Source organism: Manacus vitellinus, unplaced genomic scaffold (genome assembly GCF_001715985.3).
Source record: "Manacus vitellinus isolate BGI_N305 unplaced genomic scaffold, ASM171598v3 scaffold_6_pilon, whole genome shotgun sequence".
In the NCBI taxonomy this organism is placed as follows: domain Eukaryota; kingdom Metazoa; phylum Chordata; class Aves; order Passeriformes; family Pipridae; genus Manacus; species Manacus vitellinus.
The window spans coordinates 27057719-27078953 of record NW_021940750.1 but is presented as its reverse complement, the minus strand read 5'-3'; the positions used below and the strand labels follow the sequence as shown (position 1 = coordinate 27078953).

Genomic DNA, 21235 nt, shown 5'->3' with positions numbered 1-21235 from the left:
GTACATTTAAATCTTTGCAATGGAGAAATGGTTTGGAACAACTTTATAAATTCCTATCCTCATTTTCAGTATTTTCACTGGCCCAGGTAGATCTACTGATGGCCTAGGAAATGGAAAAAGATGTAAGGTAAGCAGGAAATCCCAAATGTGATGGTTATAGATATAGATAAAAATAACTAAACATTGAATGGTGTTTAATCATTCAATGAAGACTTTATGACACCACTTTGACCACATAATCTGTATTTTTTGTACCACAGGCCACATAACCTTACCCAGCAACTAGTGTTTCAAAGAGTTTTTCAATACAGCATATTTCAAAGAATAAATACTGTTGAGATATAAGCCCCTAATGTAAGGGAACATCTACCATGTGCTTTATTATGTTTTTCAGATGGTTAATCAGTAGTACTACTAAAGTTTGTGTCTTATTTTTATTTTGAATTTGTCTTCTAAACACTGAATTTCATCCCATTTTTTTTACTTTAGCTTTAGTGACCATCTTCAGGTAAAAACTTAAGTTTCCATGAAGATGTTTACAGATCAGAGGCAAATATATCTTGAAACTTTTCTTTAATAGATTGTTAAATGGAGCATTATCTTGCTCTAAGACAAATTTTTGTGGCTTGGAACAACTCTTTGGAGATTTTATGATCTCTTTGCAATATCATCTTTTGAAGTGTTGACACCAGAAATTTATTTCAGTAATTATTGTACTAATGCAATATACAGTGCTAAGAACAATTTCCTGTGTCTACTCAGTGTTCTCATGTTTATGCTTATCTTTTCAGCAACATGATGTCAGGAAAAGTTCATGTTCAAGTGATTATCTGTAACAACCCCGGAGTTATTTTCTTGACCAACTTTTTTCACTCTTGATATATGACCTTGCATTTGTCTGCCTCGAAAAGCACTTTCAGATGTGCCCACCATACCTAGCAAAATACTTTTATATAAGACTTCTGTTGAAATTTTAGTTCTTAACTCTACCAGCTTGTGATCCTCTGCATTTTATCAGAAATACAGAGAACATTGGGCCAAAACAAGATCCTCAGAATTCCATGTTTAAGATTCTCTCTTGAGATTTTTCACCTCCTAGATTTAGCCTTTTTGGTTTGACCAATATTGAATATATTGGGTCTTAATTCAATGGATTAGACTATTGTTTTTCTTTTTATACTGTAATTTCTTGCAATATTATTGATACAAATGAGTGTGGTCTCAGTCCTGCATTCTTTATGGACATGAGTCAGTATAGAAGATCTCCTGATAAGAATTAGCTTCCCTGGTGAGATGTGTTGTGAGTTGTACTGCAGTGTTGTGCTGCAGTATGACATCTAGGTTTCCTTTCTGACTGTATCAATAAGCTGCCCCATTTTTTTTGTGTGTATGCATGGCTTTTAAATTATTTCTTAATTCTTTAATTTATGGGCAATGAATTAAAAATTCCATTCATTGTTCTATGATGTGGCTAAATTCTAAAGAATCCATTAATATTGCTGCTAGCTTTTACAGATAATAAAACACAAAGCCAATAATTTGCATGCTAAACTCAATTAGTTCGTTTATTTATTTTGACATTGTAAACGTTATCTATCCAGTTGCCAGGCATCCTCCCATCCTTAAAATTACAATCTGTACCAATAAAAACAAAGCATCAGCACATCACATCCCACAAAAGGCAGCCAGTCAGCCAGAAATATGAAAAAACACTTTCTCCACTCTCACAATACCCAAATAAAATCCCATAGCCCCAGCCACCTCACCTCTTGTCAAAAGGTCAAGTAAGCAGAACATCGCACCTCAGGGCTTCTACACCAAACCAACACAGCCATAATTTTTTAAGGCAGACATACTGAGCTAGGAGAGAGGGATGTGGTTAATTTTGGAGCTTAGGCTCTTGCAGCAAGGGTTTCCTGAAAAATACATGCAGATATACCATCTACCTATTCTCCCATTCTGCCAGTAAACCAAAGACCTTTAAAACTCATGGCTTCAAGCCATGAAGCTCTGTGTTCATTCTAGCTGATATTTCTTAGGAGGAGAGAAGTGGTTTGGATGGGCCATGTGGTTGCTCTCAGAATTCACCTGGGAAGTAACAAACTCAATCATTCCCACTTCAGGTCAGATTTTAATTTGTCTGGACTTCTGCCTGAACTTCTGCCTTTGGAACTAGCTGTGGGAGCAGTAATGTGAATACAGCAACATGGAAAGATGGATAAGAGAAGTGAATACAACAAGTGGAAGGATGGGTGAGAGAATATAGATGACCACTAGTTTCATAGCACACAGGAGGATAATCAAGAGCCGAAACAACCGGGGCCAGTGTTGGCCAAGGACTCTTCGGTGAGAGAAGTTTTGAACAGTGATCCATCTTACTAGCCTTTGTTCTCTAGTGTGGTTTTAAAGTGCTGAACAACTGCTCTCTCAAAGGAGTCACCCAGAGTTGCTAATCACTTGGAAAATTTTGGATATGTTCAAAATTATTAGGTATGACAATCTTTAACATCCTAAACTTTTTTTCATATATAATTTCACAGAAACATTCCCAGTCCTGTGAATAAGAAGAGGTGTGCTAGCTAGATGAGTTTTCATTTGCCACTGGCCATGTCAATAGTTCTCTCTCTGTTTCTTCTACTAGAAGCTTTGAGGTTCCATGCACCATTAGGGAAGAAAAGCAACATTGTGAGTACCATAGAATTTAGCTGAAAGAGCCTTTGATGCCTCTGAGATCACCTAGGAGAACATAATGCTTTCAGAATGGTGGTTAATCTTTTATTTTAGATTTCATTAGCCAACGTAGAGTCTGCACAAAATATCTGAAAAAGTTGCATCTTTAAGTGTTCTTATAATAAGGGCAGGTTGTATTGGGCTACATGAAGGACTACAAGTCAGAAACACCTGTGACCTCCTCTTGCTTCTGTTTTGTTAAGTGGTCACAGGATAGTCCTTTAATTCCTTAATCTTCAATTTCCTTGTTAAAATCCAGGTGCACTGATATTTATCATCAAGTGGGACATTGCAGGGTTTTGTAGTCCAGTTTGATTTGTGTTAGGATTGGAAGGCTTCAAATAAAAATGGACTCACTGTGAACAGGTTTTGTATATAAGAGGGCAGGCCCTGTCCTGAAGAGTTTTAGGTGCTAAAGAGTGAGGGATGCTGGAGTATGACAGAGATTTTGTAATTCCTATTTTTCAAATAGGAAGCAGGGGGTTGGAAGATGAAAAGCAAGGATGAGCTCCCACAGGGTAAGTTCTCAGCACATGAGTTACAGTGTGGTCATTGTTGCTGTGCTGGCTCCTTGTCCTGCACAGCAGGTACTTGGTACTAGCTACTAGGTACTATAATCTGTTTTCATTGAGGATAGATCTAATTTGTATTTCCTTCCTAGTCCACCTCATGGCAATTGTTCTTTGTTGCCACATAGTGAGTGATCTTGCCAGAGGTATCAAAAAATGGTAGCTATTAGTAAAGTAGACTTGCTCTTTGGAGGTAGATAATGTTTTCTAAGGATCTTGGTGATGAAAGTTACTAAAAGCAGGTTCAGTATAATGAAAACCATCCTTGGATCACCAGTGATGGGTGACAGCATCTGAGACTTTCCTGGCACTAATGCTGAGATCATCAAATATCACAATTTGTTAACATCTTGAACGGAGGGCAGTAGGGTTTCTAGGTGCCAGCATGCTCCGCTTTAGTAACTCTTCTGCTCTATGGTTGATTAGACTTTACTCTGAGGCTCAGACAACAACTCGTTGCAGTGTTTCTTTCCATTTCTTTCTTTTTTTTTTTTTGTGAAGACTGTGACACAAGTTATGCTGGGTCAGACACACTCTTCCAGGCTTCAGAAAAATGCATCTCAGGGACTTCTAGCCACATGTGCCATGTTTGTATTGAATAGGCCTTACAGTAATTTTTTATTCTCTGAATTTGTCACATCTGCTTTGAACCTACAAAACCATTGGCAATCTAGTATCGTGTACAATTAGCACCAGGGTTTTGCTCTAGTATTGTGTATGACCCATCACAAAAGCAGAGGTGGTACGAACCGGCTTTGAAGTCCCAGGGCATAAACACACCTAAGATTTATGTTTGAATGGGACAGAAATAAGCTGTGCAACCAGAATAAGAAATTGTTGATGCATTATTGATGAGCTGTCAGGTTCCACTTGCAATTCCACTTGCAAATCTCCAGCCTAACGAAAATGCCCTCGGAGTGTTTTGATACAGTTTCTACGCTCATCCATTATAGGCAATCTCTTGAACTTGTATGGCTAGTTTTCTCCCCAGTGGAAACAATTTGGGGTTGGTTTAGTTTTTTTCCTATCCCTGTTAAATGTCTAGTTTTATCAACCACACCTGCTCTCACTGTATGCTGCACTGTGCAAATAAGTTGGGCAAGGCACCCTCTGTCTCCCAGCTCTGATATTCTTCAAGAGGATACCTAATTGTTGCACTGACACTATTCCCAGTCTGCAAACATCTGCTCTCACCTAGTGAGTTACACTACCTGTTTCAACTGTGAAGGCTTCTTGTCAAAAATAATTGATTTGATTGTATTGGCTGGGTCTGTCAAAGTTTAATGGCGCATTGTGGTAAGGGGCAATCTTAGAGAAAGCCAGAGACCTGTAATACAGAACTGGGTGTGTGCTATCAGGCCCAAGCAATATCTGTTGATTGCATAAAACTTCATTAATGAAGTCAGTGAAGTATTATTCAGGGCAAGATGAGGGGAGTCCAGGTGTTCTGCATAGACAATTTCAGGTTTTCTAGCAGAAACTCCACGGGAAGCCTCCATTGTAAAAAATTTTTCATTCTAATGGAAATATGTTTCCAATACCTCCACAAAAGGTCAAGACTGGGAGTAAGCAAATAAGTCTGCTTGGTATATAGCAAAGGAAAGAGGATTGATGTCTTACTTCTCTGGAGTGGAGCTCATGCAACTGCTGCGAAGATGACTCAGGAACAAAACCGATCCTGTAGCCACCCATTGCTTTAGGTGAAAGACACACATCGTACCCCTGCAAGAGAGATGCACCACAAAAGAGTGGAGGATCTATAGTTTTCAAACAGCATTGCTCTCATATGCAGTGAGACTGTGACCCTCATCTTGTTTTCACTTTGCTTCATCTATTAATATTACTGGAAGCAGGGAACATGGAAAATTAAAATCTCCTTTTTAAGCCTGGTGCAGGCCAGAAACAGCAGAATTGGCAAGATCCCAAGGTCCCACTCCTAAAACAATAAGCAAGCATGACAAATAGAAAACTTTTTCATTTAGAAAACATTAATGTCATTGTTATTAAATTTATGGTTAGATAAAATCTCTGTTCAGATACAACCAATTATATGTGATACGCTATGAAGGGAGGATCCAGATTTTTTAGCCCAATAGCAGAAGTAATAGCTGAACTGAACAACATATTTATGGACCTATGTAGTCTAGACTGGTTATCTTACTGCTTTCCCACTTCCCCCACCGTTTTGCCAGCTTTCATCTAGCCAATAAATACATGGGAACTGACAGAGTTAATTGCCTCTAATTGTGCCCCTCTCGTTATCTTACCAGCTTTGACTCACCATAACCGGTACAGATGTTGGCCAGATAAGAACTCTAGACTCTCTCCATATATATAATATGTATGTATTTATTTATATATCCGAACATGTTAGATATGCTGCTGTAGTAGACTGGATCCGTTATTTCATCACTGCTAGGACTGTACAGCCAACTGGCTGTGCTAGCTGCCTTGGGGGCAGAGACAGAGATGTAATTCCTGCCCTCTGCTGCCTGCTCCAGCCCAGTCATGACCCAACAAAGTCTGGGTTAATAAGAATCATGGGGGGGAACAAGGGAGTAGCATTGCTCGGATGACATAGTACTTCACCAAGGCCAGTGAACAGTATGCTGGAATAAAAAATAGTTTAAGTATCAATAAATAAAACATAGAAATCTGAATTGGCTGAAAAACTGACACAATTTATCTTTTGATATTTCTATTTCTGATATCTATAGGCAAACCTGACGCCTGAAACATCAGGAGAGGGATTCAAACTGAACTCCTGACTCTGAAAGGCATTTTTAATCAGTTAGGTTCCAGGGTCCTGGGTTATATAAATGTAGGAATGCTATTCACCTCCTTTGTGGGGGAAAAAAAAAGAAAAAACTTTGGGAAAAAAAGAAGCCCACAACAAAAACACCCTAAGGGGTTGTAATAAAAACCCAGATACATTAAAACCAATAAAGATGGGGGGGAAAATTAAAAGAAAATAATTTTATTGTCAGGAAATTGATTCCAGGGATGCATACATTTTTTTGGTCAGGTAAAGGTTGATTTTGGTTGAACCTTCTGTCTGAAAAGTTAGTGAGATAGTCTGCATTGGTGGCAGTAGGAAGTAATTTTTTTTATATGTCTGAGTTGTGTTTGTAGATTTTTTGAACTGCCGTTCATCTTTTAGTCTTCAGTGGGGCTGTACAGCCCTTTCAGGAGCCTCTCCCTAGGGCTGAACACTGCCCTGCAGCATGGAAATCCCAGCTCAGTAACAAAGCAAAAGTGGAAGTAACAAAAAGCTTGAGATAATGCAAGATCTTCCTTGATGAACTCTGAGAAACACTGAGTCACCTGCAAAAGGGAGAGATTTGATGGGCACCCTCAGTTCTCACTGCCCTCAGACATGTATTATTGTGAATTTTCCTTCAGGTAATGGTCATTCTCTCTACTCCTTCACACTTTGGTTCGTTGCATGGAGCCAGTGTACACACTGTACATTGTGAATTATCTGTTGTCGTTGCCATTTTTAATATTTTCTTGCTGTATTTCTGTGTTGCAGATGTGGATGAATGCGCTTCAGATTCTCACCAGTGTAACCCCACCCAGATCTGCATAAATACTGAGGGGGGCTATACCTGTTCCTGCACTGAAGGCTACTGGCTGTTAGAAGGCCAGTGTTTAGGTAAATCCTTATGTGATATGGTATTTTAACATCTGTGCATATGTACCTGTGAATCTCTGAAATAATGTCACTAAGCATTTTTGTCGAGTACACAGTTAAACCTTCAGTATGTGGAAACTGTCTTTGTAAGTGCCAATGGTATGCTTGGCAGAGAGACTACCTCTCGGAACAAAAATGTAGATGTAAATGCCATATGATTAGCATCCATGTAACAGGTGGGATTTTCATATTACCAGTCTGAAGGATTCCCTTTCAAGTAAGATCAATCACAAGCACGTTTACAAAAATATTTTTCCTACCAAGAAATAGAACTGAGAGTAAATCCCTAGAGTCAACCAATTCTTTTGCTTGGGGGTCTGAAAAAAATTACCTCTGAACTGGCTGCTGTTTCAGTAGCTTCCAAGAAGTTTTATTTAAGTTTTATTATTTTCCTTGCAGCAATGTCTTGTTCATTCTTTTATCTCAGTCCTATTGAAAAAAACAATGGTCAACGAACAGCACGAGAAAACCTTCCCTCTCCCCTCTCTGCCAGCCCATTCCCCTCACTTGATATGCTCGGGGGATGATGATGTAGATGTTAATTTTAGGTAAACAGATAAGACCTGGTAATTAGGATACAACTTTTTCTAAGAAAAGTTTACTTATTATTAGTTTTTCCCTCATTATTAGTTTTTCAGCTGGCAGGCTGTTTGCTGCCAGCTCTGCAGAGCTGAACTGTCCCATCACACCACCTCCACTGGAAGGAGAATGGGCTTTTCCTGCCCATGCATACCTGGGCCATCTCCAGTTATTTTCTGGCTTTCTCCTCCTAAGAACCAATTCGGTGAAGGACTCAGTCATGACTGCTTTCCTAACTACTGCAAACAGCTGCTATGTAATTCACCTGGCAGGGACAGAGCTGAACCCAGTCCAAGCTGGGATCTGTGCAGCCATAGCCATTTCAGGGGGCGCTGTCTTGTAGTTCCCCTGGAGTATGAAGGCTCCAAGGCCCCTGCTCCTTAATCTCTGATAAATCAACTTCTTTTGGGGAAAAAAAAAAAAAGCTTGTGCTGGAGGCTGTACAGGTATATGTGATGGGAGGGGATGAAGGAGAGCAGAGAGGGGGATTCTGCTCTGCATCACCTGTTCTGTTACCCAGTTACTTCTCCCAGTTACAGGCCAAATGACAAGGTTTTGTGTGGCATTCAGGATTTGGGCATGGATCTAAGACATGCTACTGCTTGATGGATATACCAGAGAACTGAAATGACTGCATTGCTGAATTGATTTGGGTATCTGTTAAGCTATTTAAAAGAGGCAATAACATCTCAGTATTGCCCAATTGAGCAATCATGGGATGGATTATTACAAGGCAATGCAAACAGTGAAAAGCAAAATGTGTTTAGAGTTGCTATATTTTTTTCTAAGTGTAAAAAATCTCAGTTTTCAATACTTTCCACTGGCTTTGGAGAAGTGATTTTTGCTTTGCTAGCATAAAGCAGTAAAAGAAAATATACTGCAATCAGAGGGCCGAGTTGGGTTTTAGAGACAGATTTTTTTGGTGCACTGTTAGTAAACCACAATTACAGAACCCTACACTTCTATCTGTTGCAATTATCCCTGTAAAGTTCACAAAGATGAGCCAGTACAACCATATCCACATGATACATCCACAAGACGAAGCCCAGTAGAAGTCATTATCTCCAAAATATAGGACTCTTGAGATAACAGTCCTGCAAAAGACAAAGCATGTACCTAAAGTAATGCATTGTGTCAGTGAAATGAGGTATTAATTTATTTAAAAGGCATGCTTTTTTTTGCAGGATTTGGGCCAAGCCTACTGCTGGTGTACTCACCATCACTCACCTGGCCTTTAGGTTATGTTGCTAACTGACTGGAGATAATGCACTGGGGTTTCTACTGCACAAACTTGGCTTCCAAGCTTTGAGAGCAGCCATTAGAAAAAAATCTCCATAAATCAAACACCAGTTGATACTAAAGGAAATGTAAACCCTGGAAAGGACAACTACTCCAGGTGTTTCATTTTAGTTCTTAGTCATGGGGCAAAATTCTAACACCATCTTACATGTCTTACAGCATTTTCCTGTGCTTGTAACAGTGAGTTGCATGCACTGATAATGCTGCAATTCAGCCCAAGCTGCTATTTTGGCATTAAATTAACTGTTTACACAGTCTATAATTTGTCAGTTAAAAATTCATATAAAATGTGAATGTGACTATTAGGGGAAAAAAGAATATCCTCACTAAAAAAAGAAGCCTTTAGTAACAAACACTGCTTTTCTAGTGAGTAGCTTTGGTATATGTGGAGCAAAAAAGGTTTTCATCTTGATTCTGGCAAAATTTCTCTGCAATGTTGGCTGTGCTTGTGCTGGTGGGCTGCGTATCAGGTATGCTTTGAGGTAGCTGCTTAAAGGAATGGACTGGGCTTCCTGATTCACATTAAGCTGAAGATTACAGCAATGACTATCAATTCATCAGGCATACTGATAGATGTCAGATGTGAATAAAAATACTGGCTAGAAATGTATCTTAATATAACTCTGTATCTGAACGCCTGGAAGTTTGGCTCTTACATCCATAACCAGTATGCTGGGTTGTTTCTGTGTTATTGGTACTCGTAACTCAGTGTTTTTGCTGCTTTGTGTCTGCATGTGAAAATACAGACCACTCCACTTCTCGTTCTTCCCCTCTATAGATATAGATGAATGTCGCTATGGCTACTGCCAGCAGCTGTGTGCCAACGTGCCCGGCTCCTACTCCTGCACCTGCAACCCAGGCTTCACCCTTAATGATGACGGACGATCGTGCCAAGGTATGTGTATGCTAAACCATGACTGAAGGCTCTGGTCCCAGCCCAGCAACATCCTTAAAATTTGCTTCGTTTTAAGAACACAAGTAATGTTCCCAGTGTTGCTTTTGAAAATGTTCATAGGTTTGTCAGACAGATATTCTGTAATTTCACTGTACCTTGAAGGGGCACAGGTGCAATACGACGGGTGTATCTTGAGAAATACGCACAGAGGCCCAAGCCTCAATTCACTCAATTCACTGAAATTGCCAAGAGTTTAGGCGCTGAATTTACTATTAAAATCTGAGCCTGTGTGACCCACCTGAGACAGAAAGACTTTGTCAGATGAGTAAATTAGGTTGGAGTCTCCCAGGTTCCAGACTGGGGTCCTGAGCGTTAGACCACCTTTGCTGTGATGTGCTACCTCAATCAAAGTCAACTCAAACTCTTCACAGAGCCACTTCTTAGTGAAGGACGGAGCATCTTCTCGTATGCTGCAGGAAAAGGTCTGTCCTAATGATGGCCAGAAGCTGCTAATGTCCTAAAAGGAAAAAAAATTGCTTTTGCCTTAGCCCAAGGTTTCCGTGAGGGTGCTTCCTCATTGCATTATCTTCCTCAGGAAACACTGAGCATTTCTTCTCAGGTCTGTTATGACAGTATGGGTTCAATGGTTTTAAAATTGTAGGATAAAACCAGAAACAATTATAATAAATATTTCATCGCCATCTTCCATGTTATTTTTTTGGTTGAAGACATTCCCAAAATGCTTCATTGTGTTTCCAACATGCTATTCCCAAGCATCAGCCTGAATCCCAATAAACAACACGGACTTGGTTATGTTTTTTCAGAACAAAGCATTCTGACTGCACAGCTAATCTCTTTGAGATGCTTTACAGTAAAAAAATTGAAAATAGAGTTTGGGGAGAATCAGTGATGCATTTGGCATTGGTTTCCCACAGATGTGAACGAATGTACAACTGAAAACCCTTGCACTCAGACCTGTGTCAATACCTATGGCTCTTTCCTCTGCCGCTGTGAACCTGGCTATGAACTGGAAGCTGACGGAGTTAACTGCAGTGGTAACTGTCTTTATTTATCATTTTGGTTTCTTTCATTGTATTAAGTTTACTTTTTCCAAGGTATTACTTCGTACATACTTTTTAAAAAGTTTTTTACCTTCGTCCATAGTTAGCAGCAGGGTAGCTACAACTCATATGATCTTCTTTCCAGCTAAAGCACACAGCAAATACCCAGAAAAGCTCAGTGGAGGAGGGCTGCAAATGGTTTTAAAGAAATAAGCTAAACATTCAAAAGCTCCAAGGTAACAGCAAAACATAAGAAAGCACTTTGTAATGCTAAACAGGAAGCTTTATTAGAGAAAGTAGATATAGTCCTAGAACATTCTTCCATGATTAATGAAATACGTTATATAAAGCATTTTTCCATTTGTCTGTTGAATGTATGTATTCCTCTCACTCCTACGGCTGCTCACTTCTGCCTGAAACCTTTCCCAGTTTCCCCTGTATGGCTCTGGCTACACTTCAGAAACAATAGATGGTTTCTTAGTACAGCTATTGCTGATCTGTTCAGCACATAGCAGAATTGTGCCTACGTCACTGTACTTTTTCCTCTCTTGTTTTTGTTTTTATTTTATTATTTTAATTGAAGGCAAAACTTATTTCTTGGAAGGAAAAGTGCACTGGAAAATACTTATATTTTAGGTTACAGTAAACAGGTGTAACATGATGTTTCAGAGAGAGAGGATGTGTGAGATGCAGTGTGTGTATAGGTTAGAGTTTCCCAAGATGTTTGTCCTTGCAAAACTCTTTATTATAAGGGAAAGAGCAAAGGTTAAATCTTTAAAGGGTCTTATGCATTTAACATTTAGACTGCAAGACCTAACCTAAGTTTTCTGCTTCCTAAAGGAATTTCTTCTTCTAAGTTGATCTCCTGCACCTTTTTATGTGCTCATCTCCTGAGCTACTTGGGGGCCTGAACCAGATAAGTTTATTCCAACGCCGCGTAAAGTGGTGCTTGAGCCTCATCTATGTCTGAGAGTTAAGTCAGCAAAAGGGACTCTCCACCACCCAGATTTAGAGCAGAAAATCTTTTTCTGCCAATCCTATGCAAGAAAATGTTTGTCAAAGCAGGTCAAATTTCTCTGGATGAGCTTCCTTCACAAACAATCGTTAGACACCTCTGAGGCTTGCAAAGGGAATGCCTGGTTAGAACACTCATGAGACTGGGCTCAGATGTACTTCAAGAGGAACTGGATTAGCCCATGGCCTAGCAGCCAACCTACCTTGAAGATGGGAGTCATCCCTGCTCCAGTTCAAGGAGAGAGGCAGAGATTTCAACCTAGTTTCCTGACATCATTATTTTCTAATCACAGAGGTCTTCCAAGTACATTAGATGTGCTCTGAAATGCCTGCGATCTTTTTGTTTCCATGTAGTCAGCAGAATGCCAAAATTGTTTAGGAACACTGTGGGCTCAGCAGCAGAAATGCAGGACCCTTGGGGCTCTAAGCCCCTCAGCACCTGACAGCAGCTGGGCACTGGTCATACAAATCCAATGTGCTTGAGGTCTGGGCTAGGATGCCTTGAGGGAGTGAATGATATCTCAGTCACTTTATGAAGTCAGCCTTCAGTCCATATTTTGTCAGGAAGGTGTTCATTTCAATAAACTCACTGGGGAAACCTGCACAATAAAAGGACTGTGTATGTGTAGGGTTCCTTTTATCTCCCTTTTGATAATGTGATTTCAGCCATAAAGCTACTTTAACATATTTGAACTTCAAATACTTTCCAATCCCTCTGCACAACCCACCAGAAGTGGATAAATGGACTGAGCCCAATTTAGAAGAAAGGGAAATTCAGTCTGAAGAGTAAAAGTGATTCGCCTGGAAGAGTCCACATGTCAGAGCAGAGCTGGGAATAAGAACTTGGGAGTTCCTGGCTGGGGCTCTGGCCTTTGTTTCTTTCTTCCCCTGAACAGGGAAATAAGGAAATGATTAATGGCAGCCTCCCTCAGTCTAGCACCCTCGCATGTGTTTTCTCCTCAGTCAGCCGTGCCTCCACGTGCGGCTCTGAAGTTTGTCTTTCTCACCTGAGCACAGTTCTGCAGAACACAATGACTGGTCAATTCACGAGTGCAAGGGGAAAAGAGCACAATTTCTGCTTTCAATCAGTTTTGAAAGACTGCTTAGTTTCCTGGGTATCGGGGAGATGGCTGGGCCTTCCATTAGGTCTGACCCAGGCTGGGATGAGCTCTGAAGTCTTGCTGGAATGACTTGGAAGCAACTGACTGGAGGCTAAGAAACATAAAACAGACAGGGCTGGCTGCAGGAGTTCTGCTGGGACCCATGTGGCCCTGGGAAAGGGAAGCTTGCTCTCCAATAAAAGAGGAAAAAAAAGAGAAGAAAACTACTGCCAAGTCTTTCCTTTCAAATTGCAGTTGCAGCTTTGTTGTTGGAGTATCTCTATCTCTGACGTAAAACAGAACTGAAAACATGGCCAGCTGGTGACAGGTATTAGAAAAGAAAAATAAATAAATAAAAGCCATGCATTGTGTTCAGCAGCAGCTTTGGTTTTCCTAGGAAAAACTGTTTAAGCAAGAACTTGTTGTACAGCATTTTGTCAGGTTATTGCAGAGCTCTAGGGAGCTGGAGGGTGCCAGCTGGGGTGATGGGCTGGTAGACTAGATGGCCACCTGCCTGTGGGACTCTCTTTTGACAGTAAAACCAAAGACACTAAATTTTGTTTTACCACTGCAGACATGGACGAATGCAGCTTCTCAGAGTTCCTCTGCCAGCATGAATGTGTGAACGGACCTGGTTCTTACTACTGTATCTGTCCTTCGGGCTATAACTTGCTTGACGATAGTAGAAGCTGCCAAGGTAAGAACATTCCTGCATTGTTTAAAACCTGAGGGGACCAGAAAATAGATCCCATGTCTAGAAAGAGATTTTCAAGAACTGAGATGCTTGGTCTTGGCATTGTGCAGAGAAATACTCCTAAGGGCCAATTATGTAAATCTGGCAAGAATGTCATCATGTGAATGAGGTGAACTGGTGTGTTGTTTTAAGTAAGACTTTATTGACTAGGAAACAGCTACACTGGAAAGACCTCAAATGCTCTCTCCTCTGCTGCACGTTTCTATTTTTCCCATTCTCTAAGGTCAGAAAGCTTGAGCAGCCAACTTCTTTCCATTTTTTTTGCAGCACTTGGCATATGGAAACACTCCAATAAGCAGAAATGAATGGAGTAAAAACTGATCTTTAAAGAGGAGACAATTATAAAAAGGCCACTTCTCATGGTGCAAGGGTTTTATTAATTTTGGGGCAATTCCTTAAGATGGAAACGGGTTTGTTGGAGTGGTGTCTTGTACATATTTCCCTGCTTTAGCCTTTCTCTTGCTCCTTGTGTTTTAGATATCAATGAATGTGAAAACAGAAACTTCACCTGCACTGCGCAGCAAACGTGTTTCAATATCCCAGGAGAATATAAATGTTTAGACCCAGTACGATGCGAGGAGCCTTATCTCCAGATTAGTGAGAAGTGAGTAACATACCCACAGCCACAAAAGCAACTTCTCTCTGTGAGAATCATATCTAGAATAAACCAAATGAGATGTAATATTACGACACAGCCGTGAAGTCTGTCTAGAGAGCTGTACATACATGCTGTTGCTGCATTCACCACCGGTAAGCTTTATAAAAATAATAAATTGCAATTCCTTACCAAGTCACCAGGTGGGATACGATATGATATCACGCTCAGATGTGTGGGAAGTTAACTGGAAAAAAAGTTATCGGTTAGTAGAGAAAACAGCAAGGTTTGTGATGTAATAAGAGACATTTACTTACATTACTAACCAACTTCACGTATGCTCAAATGCAGTCTGTTTATTAGTATGAGTATTTCCTGTAAATGGTAACTAGCTTATGCCTGGGAAGTACTTTAAAACAGTAGATGATCATTACAGCAGGATACAAGTAGTTTCCTATTGCTAAAGGTTAAAAGTTCCAAATAGTTCACAGACTGATCTCCCTCGTCTAGAAATTGGATATGTCTGGATGGGGCTGTTAGCATTGTTACTGTCTCAACTGGGAATTATTTGAGCAAGTAAAAAATAAATCCCACATTTCTAAAAATTGCCTGTTTCTTCTACATTTTTGAATGTATTTGCCTGGGGTTCAAAATATTTCAGTTCCAAATGGATCTCTCTATATTGCAGTCCTTATTATTTCATCCATAGTGTTTGCACTAAACCCAGTCACCTGGGATCACTTGGTAGTCAAACGTATTTCACAGAAAGGCAAGAGAGGAAGAATTATCTTCTTTCCATTATAATTTATTCATGTATTTACATTGCTTTCTGAACTAGACCTGCTGAAGAGTGGACACATAGTGTTTGTCCAGTTCCAGGTTGACCCACCTTCAGAGGTGGTAGAGTCTTAGACTGGAATTTGAAATATCTGAAGCCTCTGTATCTAAATTCCCTAGAGCCCAACTATAGAGTCCTCTCAGAGCAGCTTGCAGAACTCTTGATCTATGAGCTTTGTGTTTGGTGGCTTTGGCTCATGTCTAGATGGGACTGTATTTAATTCGTGGCATGTCTAGAAGTAGTCAGGATAAAAGCCAAGTGAATTCCTTGCATCTGCGTTTTCTATGGAAGGAATTGGGTGTTTGCAATGCCAGAAGCCTCTTGATGGGGACCGTGCCAGACAAATTATCTGAAATTGGTGTCAGTAGTGGAAGTTTATAGAAAAAACAGACAAAAAGACCCTTGTCCAGTAAATTCCCCAACATAGCTTTTATAAAGGGACATCCTGCCTCACAACTTTATTAAAGTTCCCTGAAGAAATCAGCAGCATGTGGCTAGGGCACATGGACTGATGCAGCCTGTTTGGGTTTCCACAGGCTTCTGAAAAGACTCTTACGTAGTTAATATGAAAATTAAGCAGCCATAAGTAACAGAGAGTAGTCCCTGGAACAGAAGAATAAGAGACTGAAAGATAAAAAATAAATAGAGGACAGTATTAAATTGTCAAATTACACATTGAAGTTCTGCTTCAGAGATCTAAGCTGGACCTACTTGGCCCATCAAAAGCAACCTGGGAAAAAGAATAAACCATGAGATGGTCAAAGTCAGCAACGGTATCTGAGGACAGTAGATAAAAGAGTGAGTAGAAAAAAATTGCAGAATAAGCCTCAATGACTACAATAAAAGTGGCAGATGAAATTCAGTGTAGATGAATGTAAAATAAAAAGACAACCCCAAATTCACAAATTCAGTAAAGAGCACTGATCTGATCATAATCCATCCAAACGGACATTTGAGGGCTATTCTAGTTCCATGGTCTGCAGTACTCACTAGAGGTCAGAAAAGCAACCTGAATTTGAGGTGTTGGTAGGTAGAGAATATCCTTGGGGCATATGCTATTATGTACCACATCTTTAAGACTGTGCAGTTCCTTCCCCTCCTCTCAATAGAAATATAAGTGGACAAAGGTTCATAAGGAGCAATGAGGATGATCGAAAGTATGGAATAGCTTCTTTTTGAGAAACTACTAAGTTAGGACACTTCAGCTATGAAGAGGATCAAATATGAAGTCCTGAATTGTATGAAAAGGATGAGCGGGGATTGACTGACTGCACTCCTTTCAAACAGAAGAGCTGGGAGCGTAAGATAAAGCCAGAAAAGGCACCATGCAGAGAAAGATGAAGGGAACTGTGGAAGCTCCTCACCGCAGGGGGCTTTGGATACCAGACATTTATGTGTGTGTAAAGGAAAGCTGGAAAAGCTGATAGATAAGAAATGTATTAAGAGCTGATGAATACAAAGAAGACATTTTTGCTTCAAGAATTCCCTGAGTCACAACCAATTTTAGGCTGTTGGTGGAAGTGTTGTACACTTGGCTCATTATCCTCTTCTTCCTTAGAGCTCTACATTTGATGTTATAGCTTTGTTTGGATCCAAGATGTCTCACTGTATGTTCTCATGTATTATATAAAATATTTCTAAACAAACAGCACTACATTTACGTAGCACTATCAGCAAAATGATCCATTAATTAACATTATTTGGGGACAGTTCAGTTTAAATTACTATCAGAACAAACATGTACTGAGTATTCTATACCTGCAGAGCTGCTCCACAGAAAGTACACATTTTTGAGTGATCTAAGGAGACAAAGAATGTGAAGGTATTTTGGCATAGAAGACAAGAAAAAGGAAGCAGTGATATAAGTAGGCCAGAATAGCAACAAAGAGAATATTAAAAGTGAGAAAGTTTATTACAAGTTTCATTGATTCTTTTAGCTGGTCAACAATATTCTTTGTTTATGCATCTGTATTTGCATATAAAGAATCAAATATTACAGACATTTGTAACCCCTAATGACAATTCTATCTCTGACAATTAGCCGCTGCATGTGTCCAGCTGAAAACCCTGGTTGCAGAGATCAGCCGTTCACCATCCTGTACAGAGTGATGGACATGGTGTCTGGGAGGTCTGTGCCTTCGGACATTTTTCAGATGCAAGCAACAACTCGCTATCCTGGAGCCTATTACATCTTCCAAATCAAATCAGGGAATGAGGGCAGAGAATTCTACATGCGGGTAAGTCTAGCACTCACTGAGGGAAAATATGAAATATCTTCTCATCAGCTGAATGGCCTGATAGCAGAAGTCATCTTTTAATCAATATCATTTAAACCTTCACTATGAGGCATTTTTACATACAGACGTGCAGACCAGTGTGCTGATCCATAGGAATTGTTGGATCTCTCAGGAAAGTAACCTACCCAAAGCAAACACACTTATCCTATGAGACAATAGGCTTAGGAAAGCCCAGGGCTGTACTCATGCCTAAGAATAGCTCAGGTCTCCCATGATCAAGAGAAATTATTGTGCCAAACTGTTTTTTATTTGATGGACAATCAGTAATTGTCACCAAAAGATTCAATGTTTCTTGTCTATTTTATTCATTGGAAATCGAAAGTTGTGAAAAACACAAAAGTAAGCAAAAACCCCACCCCTTTATGCCAGGAATTGACTTTCTGTGTTCCTTGCTTTCATTTGCTATCCATTTTTTTCACTGAGGACATTTTCCTGTTAGAGAAAACATAACTACCTGTGTTTTTTTTAATTTGAGTTTTCCTCAGAAGACCTCTCTTTTCTCCAGTCATCCTTACCATGCCACTGACGTGCAGGGGTGATGGGAGTGTCTGCACAGAATGGGGCACCTCCATGAGGGGTGGTGACACTGAGGAGGGTAATTTTCAGCTGTAGGCAAAACCTGGCTCTGATATTCGCATAAAGTCACATTCAGTGGCTACTGACAGTTCCCCTCTCTCATGGACACCGGTAGTGGGATAGATTCCAGGACACATTTCTCACAAGAGCCTCAGATTCCCACTGTCAGAAAAGGAAAAGGCTTCAAAACCACGAATTGACAAATGGTCCTGTTACAATCATTATATCTCACAAGAGCTTTCCTGTTGTAAAGTCATTACTGATTCCACTGACATTTTCCCCTCATCCTGGCCAATCCACCAGGCACTGAGGCCCCAGAGCCCATCACCATTGCCCAAGCTTGCTGGTTCTGAGTTACCCCACAGCCATTCCCTGGGGGGTGGGCAAGCAGAGCTGGGTGGGAGGGACACTGAGGCACCAGGACCAGGCCCAGCACCGGGCAGCCCACCCAGCACCTCCTGATGGCTATGTTGGCCTGCTCTTATTAAAGGTAACACAAACACCCAGTTTCAAGGTTTCTGATTTTAGTGTCAGCAGTTCTGATTTTTAAATGCATGTAATCCACTTTTCTGGCCAGACATTGCAAAGGTCTGCTTCCATTTAATAAAGGACTGGTTTTCTGAAGTGCCATCACATATTCAAAGCTCTCTTTGGAGTGTGAGGTTTGTGCCATTAACATACACAATGTACCACAAGCCTGGACCCTGTTCACATGGGAATGTTCTCCAAGCTCTGTTAACATAACCCCTTCTCAGTGTTTGCTGCTTCACAGTAACACTGTCCTTTACATCAAACTAAAGACTATCTCACAAAAACAGACAAACAAACAAAAAGGTGACACTACTTGTTTATCCCCTAAATCCACGTTTTCATCTTTTTCCATTTGGGCAATAGCAAGTGTCTATGTTCAATAGCTCTTTTTATGTGCAGGGCTCTTAAAGGCTTTACAAACTGTAGAAGGTGATAGTTCATATAAAACCCTGAAAAGGAGCCAAATGCTGAAATAAAGCTCTGTCCTATCAGTTGCAGCGGTTACAAACAATGCAACAGAAAACACCTATTTTGGCTGCTTGAAGACCATAGTTTTCAAGAGCTGGCTTTGGCAATCTCACCTGCTTTCTCTTGTTTTGTGCACAGCAAACGGGACCGATCAGTGCTACTCTGGTGATGACCCGCCCTGTGAAGGGGCCCCGTACTGTTGAGTTGGACTTGGAAATGATCACTGTTAACACTGTCATCAACTTCAGAGGAAGCTCTGTCATCCGGCTGAGGATATTCGTATCACAGTACTCCTTCTAAACCTTGAGTTTGTGCCCTGGAAACATTAAACCAAAAGAGACAGTTCCTCCTCTGCAGAACTCTCTCCTCAAAAGCCAGTACATATAGCAGCTCCAAACCAAATCACTATTTCTACAGACCCGGTGACCTATGCCTGTCTGAGCAGGGAGGCCTCTTCATGCACAGTCCCTACCAGGATGCAGACATCTGAAGATGTATTTTCAGCAGATCCCATGTGATTCTCTATGTGGTCATGTATTTTAAGGACTCTTCTTTTCACTGTAAACACTTCTAGGGCATAAGTCTATGTGAAAGACTGTGAACCTCTGTAGCTCCAAGGCTGCTTAGCAAAAAGCACCAAAGAAACTGAGGAAAAAGCTGGCTTTTGCAATCTTGCATTTTTTTAAATTTTTTTTTCATTATAAACGAAAAGCAGACAAACAAGCAGAAACAGAAACAAAATCCCCACCTATCAAAACAAGGGATCTCCAAAGTCCTAACTTGCATTCCCAATTATCTCTGGAATTATCAGTCAGGCCCTTTGTCTCAATTCACCCTGCATTTGTCTTAGTTTCACCTGTTTTTTCTTTGATTCTATTTTATAGTTAAAATTCATTGTAAATTCATTCCAAAATACATGTTGTACTATGTAATCTTTTACTTTCTTACAAAGTGTCACATGTTTGGGTTTCTTCCTATATTAAATCTTTCTATATAACAGAGTTTAGAGAAATCTATCACTGGATGGTGTGTTTCACAACATTTAGGATTGTATACTTATTTGTACTCAAGATCTTTGACACAGACTTCCACTGCCAGAATAATTTCCAGAATAAGTAGGGACTTTGGAGCAGATAAGAATCAGAATTTTATTTTTCCCTAAGTGTGACAGTTGCAAACAGTTTCTAATGGTTACAAGGTAGTAATGCCATCTCTGTAGTTACGGCTGCAACTAATCTCCTGTTCAAAGAGTACTCAGGTCAGACGTGTCCAAATTCCTTCAGAAAAAATGAATTGTTCTTTTCACCTGCACTGTCTCTCCTACATTCCTAACATTGGGGAAAACAAGCTGAAAAGGACTAGGACCTTTATCATTCATGCTTCTACCACAAAGCAGCAATACCCCCATCTCAAACAATGGGATCCCACAGTTTGCATAGGCATTGTTTTCTCAGGTATAACTGCTGTAACCAATATAAAATTTCTCCTAAAGTCCAATCTGAATCTCCAGTACTGTAATCTGTTGCTTTTTAGTCTACTTCCATTAGAAATAGAGAACAGTTTATCTTCCCCTTTGCAGCAGTCTTTAACGTGTCTGAAGACTGTTGTCATGTCTCCCCTCAGATTGTTCTTCTCTAGTCTAAACAAACCCAATTCTTTTGGTCTGTCCTCATACATCACATTTTCTGGACCTTTGATCATTCTTTTTGCTCTCATTTGGATTCTCTCCAGTTGGTTCACATCTTTCTTGAAGCACAGTGCCCAAAACTGTTAAAAGTATTCCAGCTGAGGCCTCTCAGTGCTAAGCCAAATCTCTATATATGTTTAGTAGTTTGAAAAAAAAAATTAAAAATTGTATAGTTTGAAGGTATAATGCTTGTTGAAGCCATTGGCACTTTGGTCTTTTATTTTAGTCGGGATGAGGATCCCTATGCCTTGTTCTTAAATTTGTCTAACACAGCTCTTTTGCTTCATTTTTTCTTACTGGCTTATTAGCTCTCCAGCATTGCTAGGGCTGGAAAGATAACATTTGCTTTGTCTTTTCGAGGACTGGAAGTGCTCAGTGCTACTTGGGAGGAGTTTATGAAGATTATAATGCAAGGAGGCAGGAGCAGAGTAGCAGCTTTATGTTATGTCTTCATTAAAGTGGAGTATTAAATGGGAGAATACACACTTGGAAAGTTATCACAACACAGACTGCATGACATAATCAAAAAATTGCCTTTTGTTCCTAGA

At 40.1% G+C, this 21235-nt stretch overlaps 1 protein-coding gene across 2 annotated transcripts in view; it reads left to right on the top strand.

Annotated features, from left to right (window-relative positions):
• FBLN5 (fibulin 5) overlaps positions 1-21016 on the top strand; it is a 46566-nt gene extending 25550 nt beyond the window's left edge. For both annotated transcript variants that reach the window (XM_008933590.3, XM_018082252.2), the window contains exons 5-11: positions 6832-6954; positions 9650-9766; positions 10702-10821; positions 13516-13638; positions 14173-14299; positions 17170-17365; positions 19139-21016. In XM_008933590.3, coding sequence (XP_008931838.1) covers positions 6832-6954; positions 9650-9766; positions 10702-10821; positions 13516-13638; positions 14173-14299; positions 17170-17365; positions 19139-19300 — 968 coding nt within the window. In that variant the 3' untranslated portion in view covers positions 19301-21016. The remainder of the gene's footprint in view (positions 1-6831; positions 6955-9649; positions 9767-10701; positions 10822-13515; positions 13639-14172; positions 14300-17169; positions 17366-19138) is intronic.
• Positions 21017-21235: the final 219 nt, after the last annotated feature.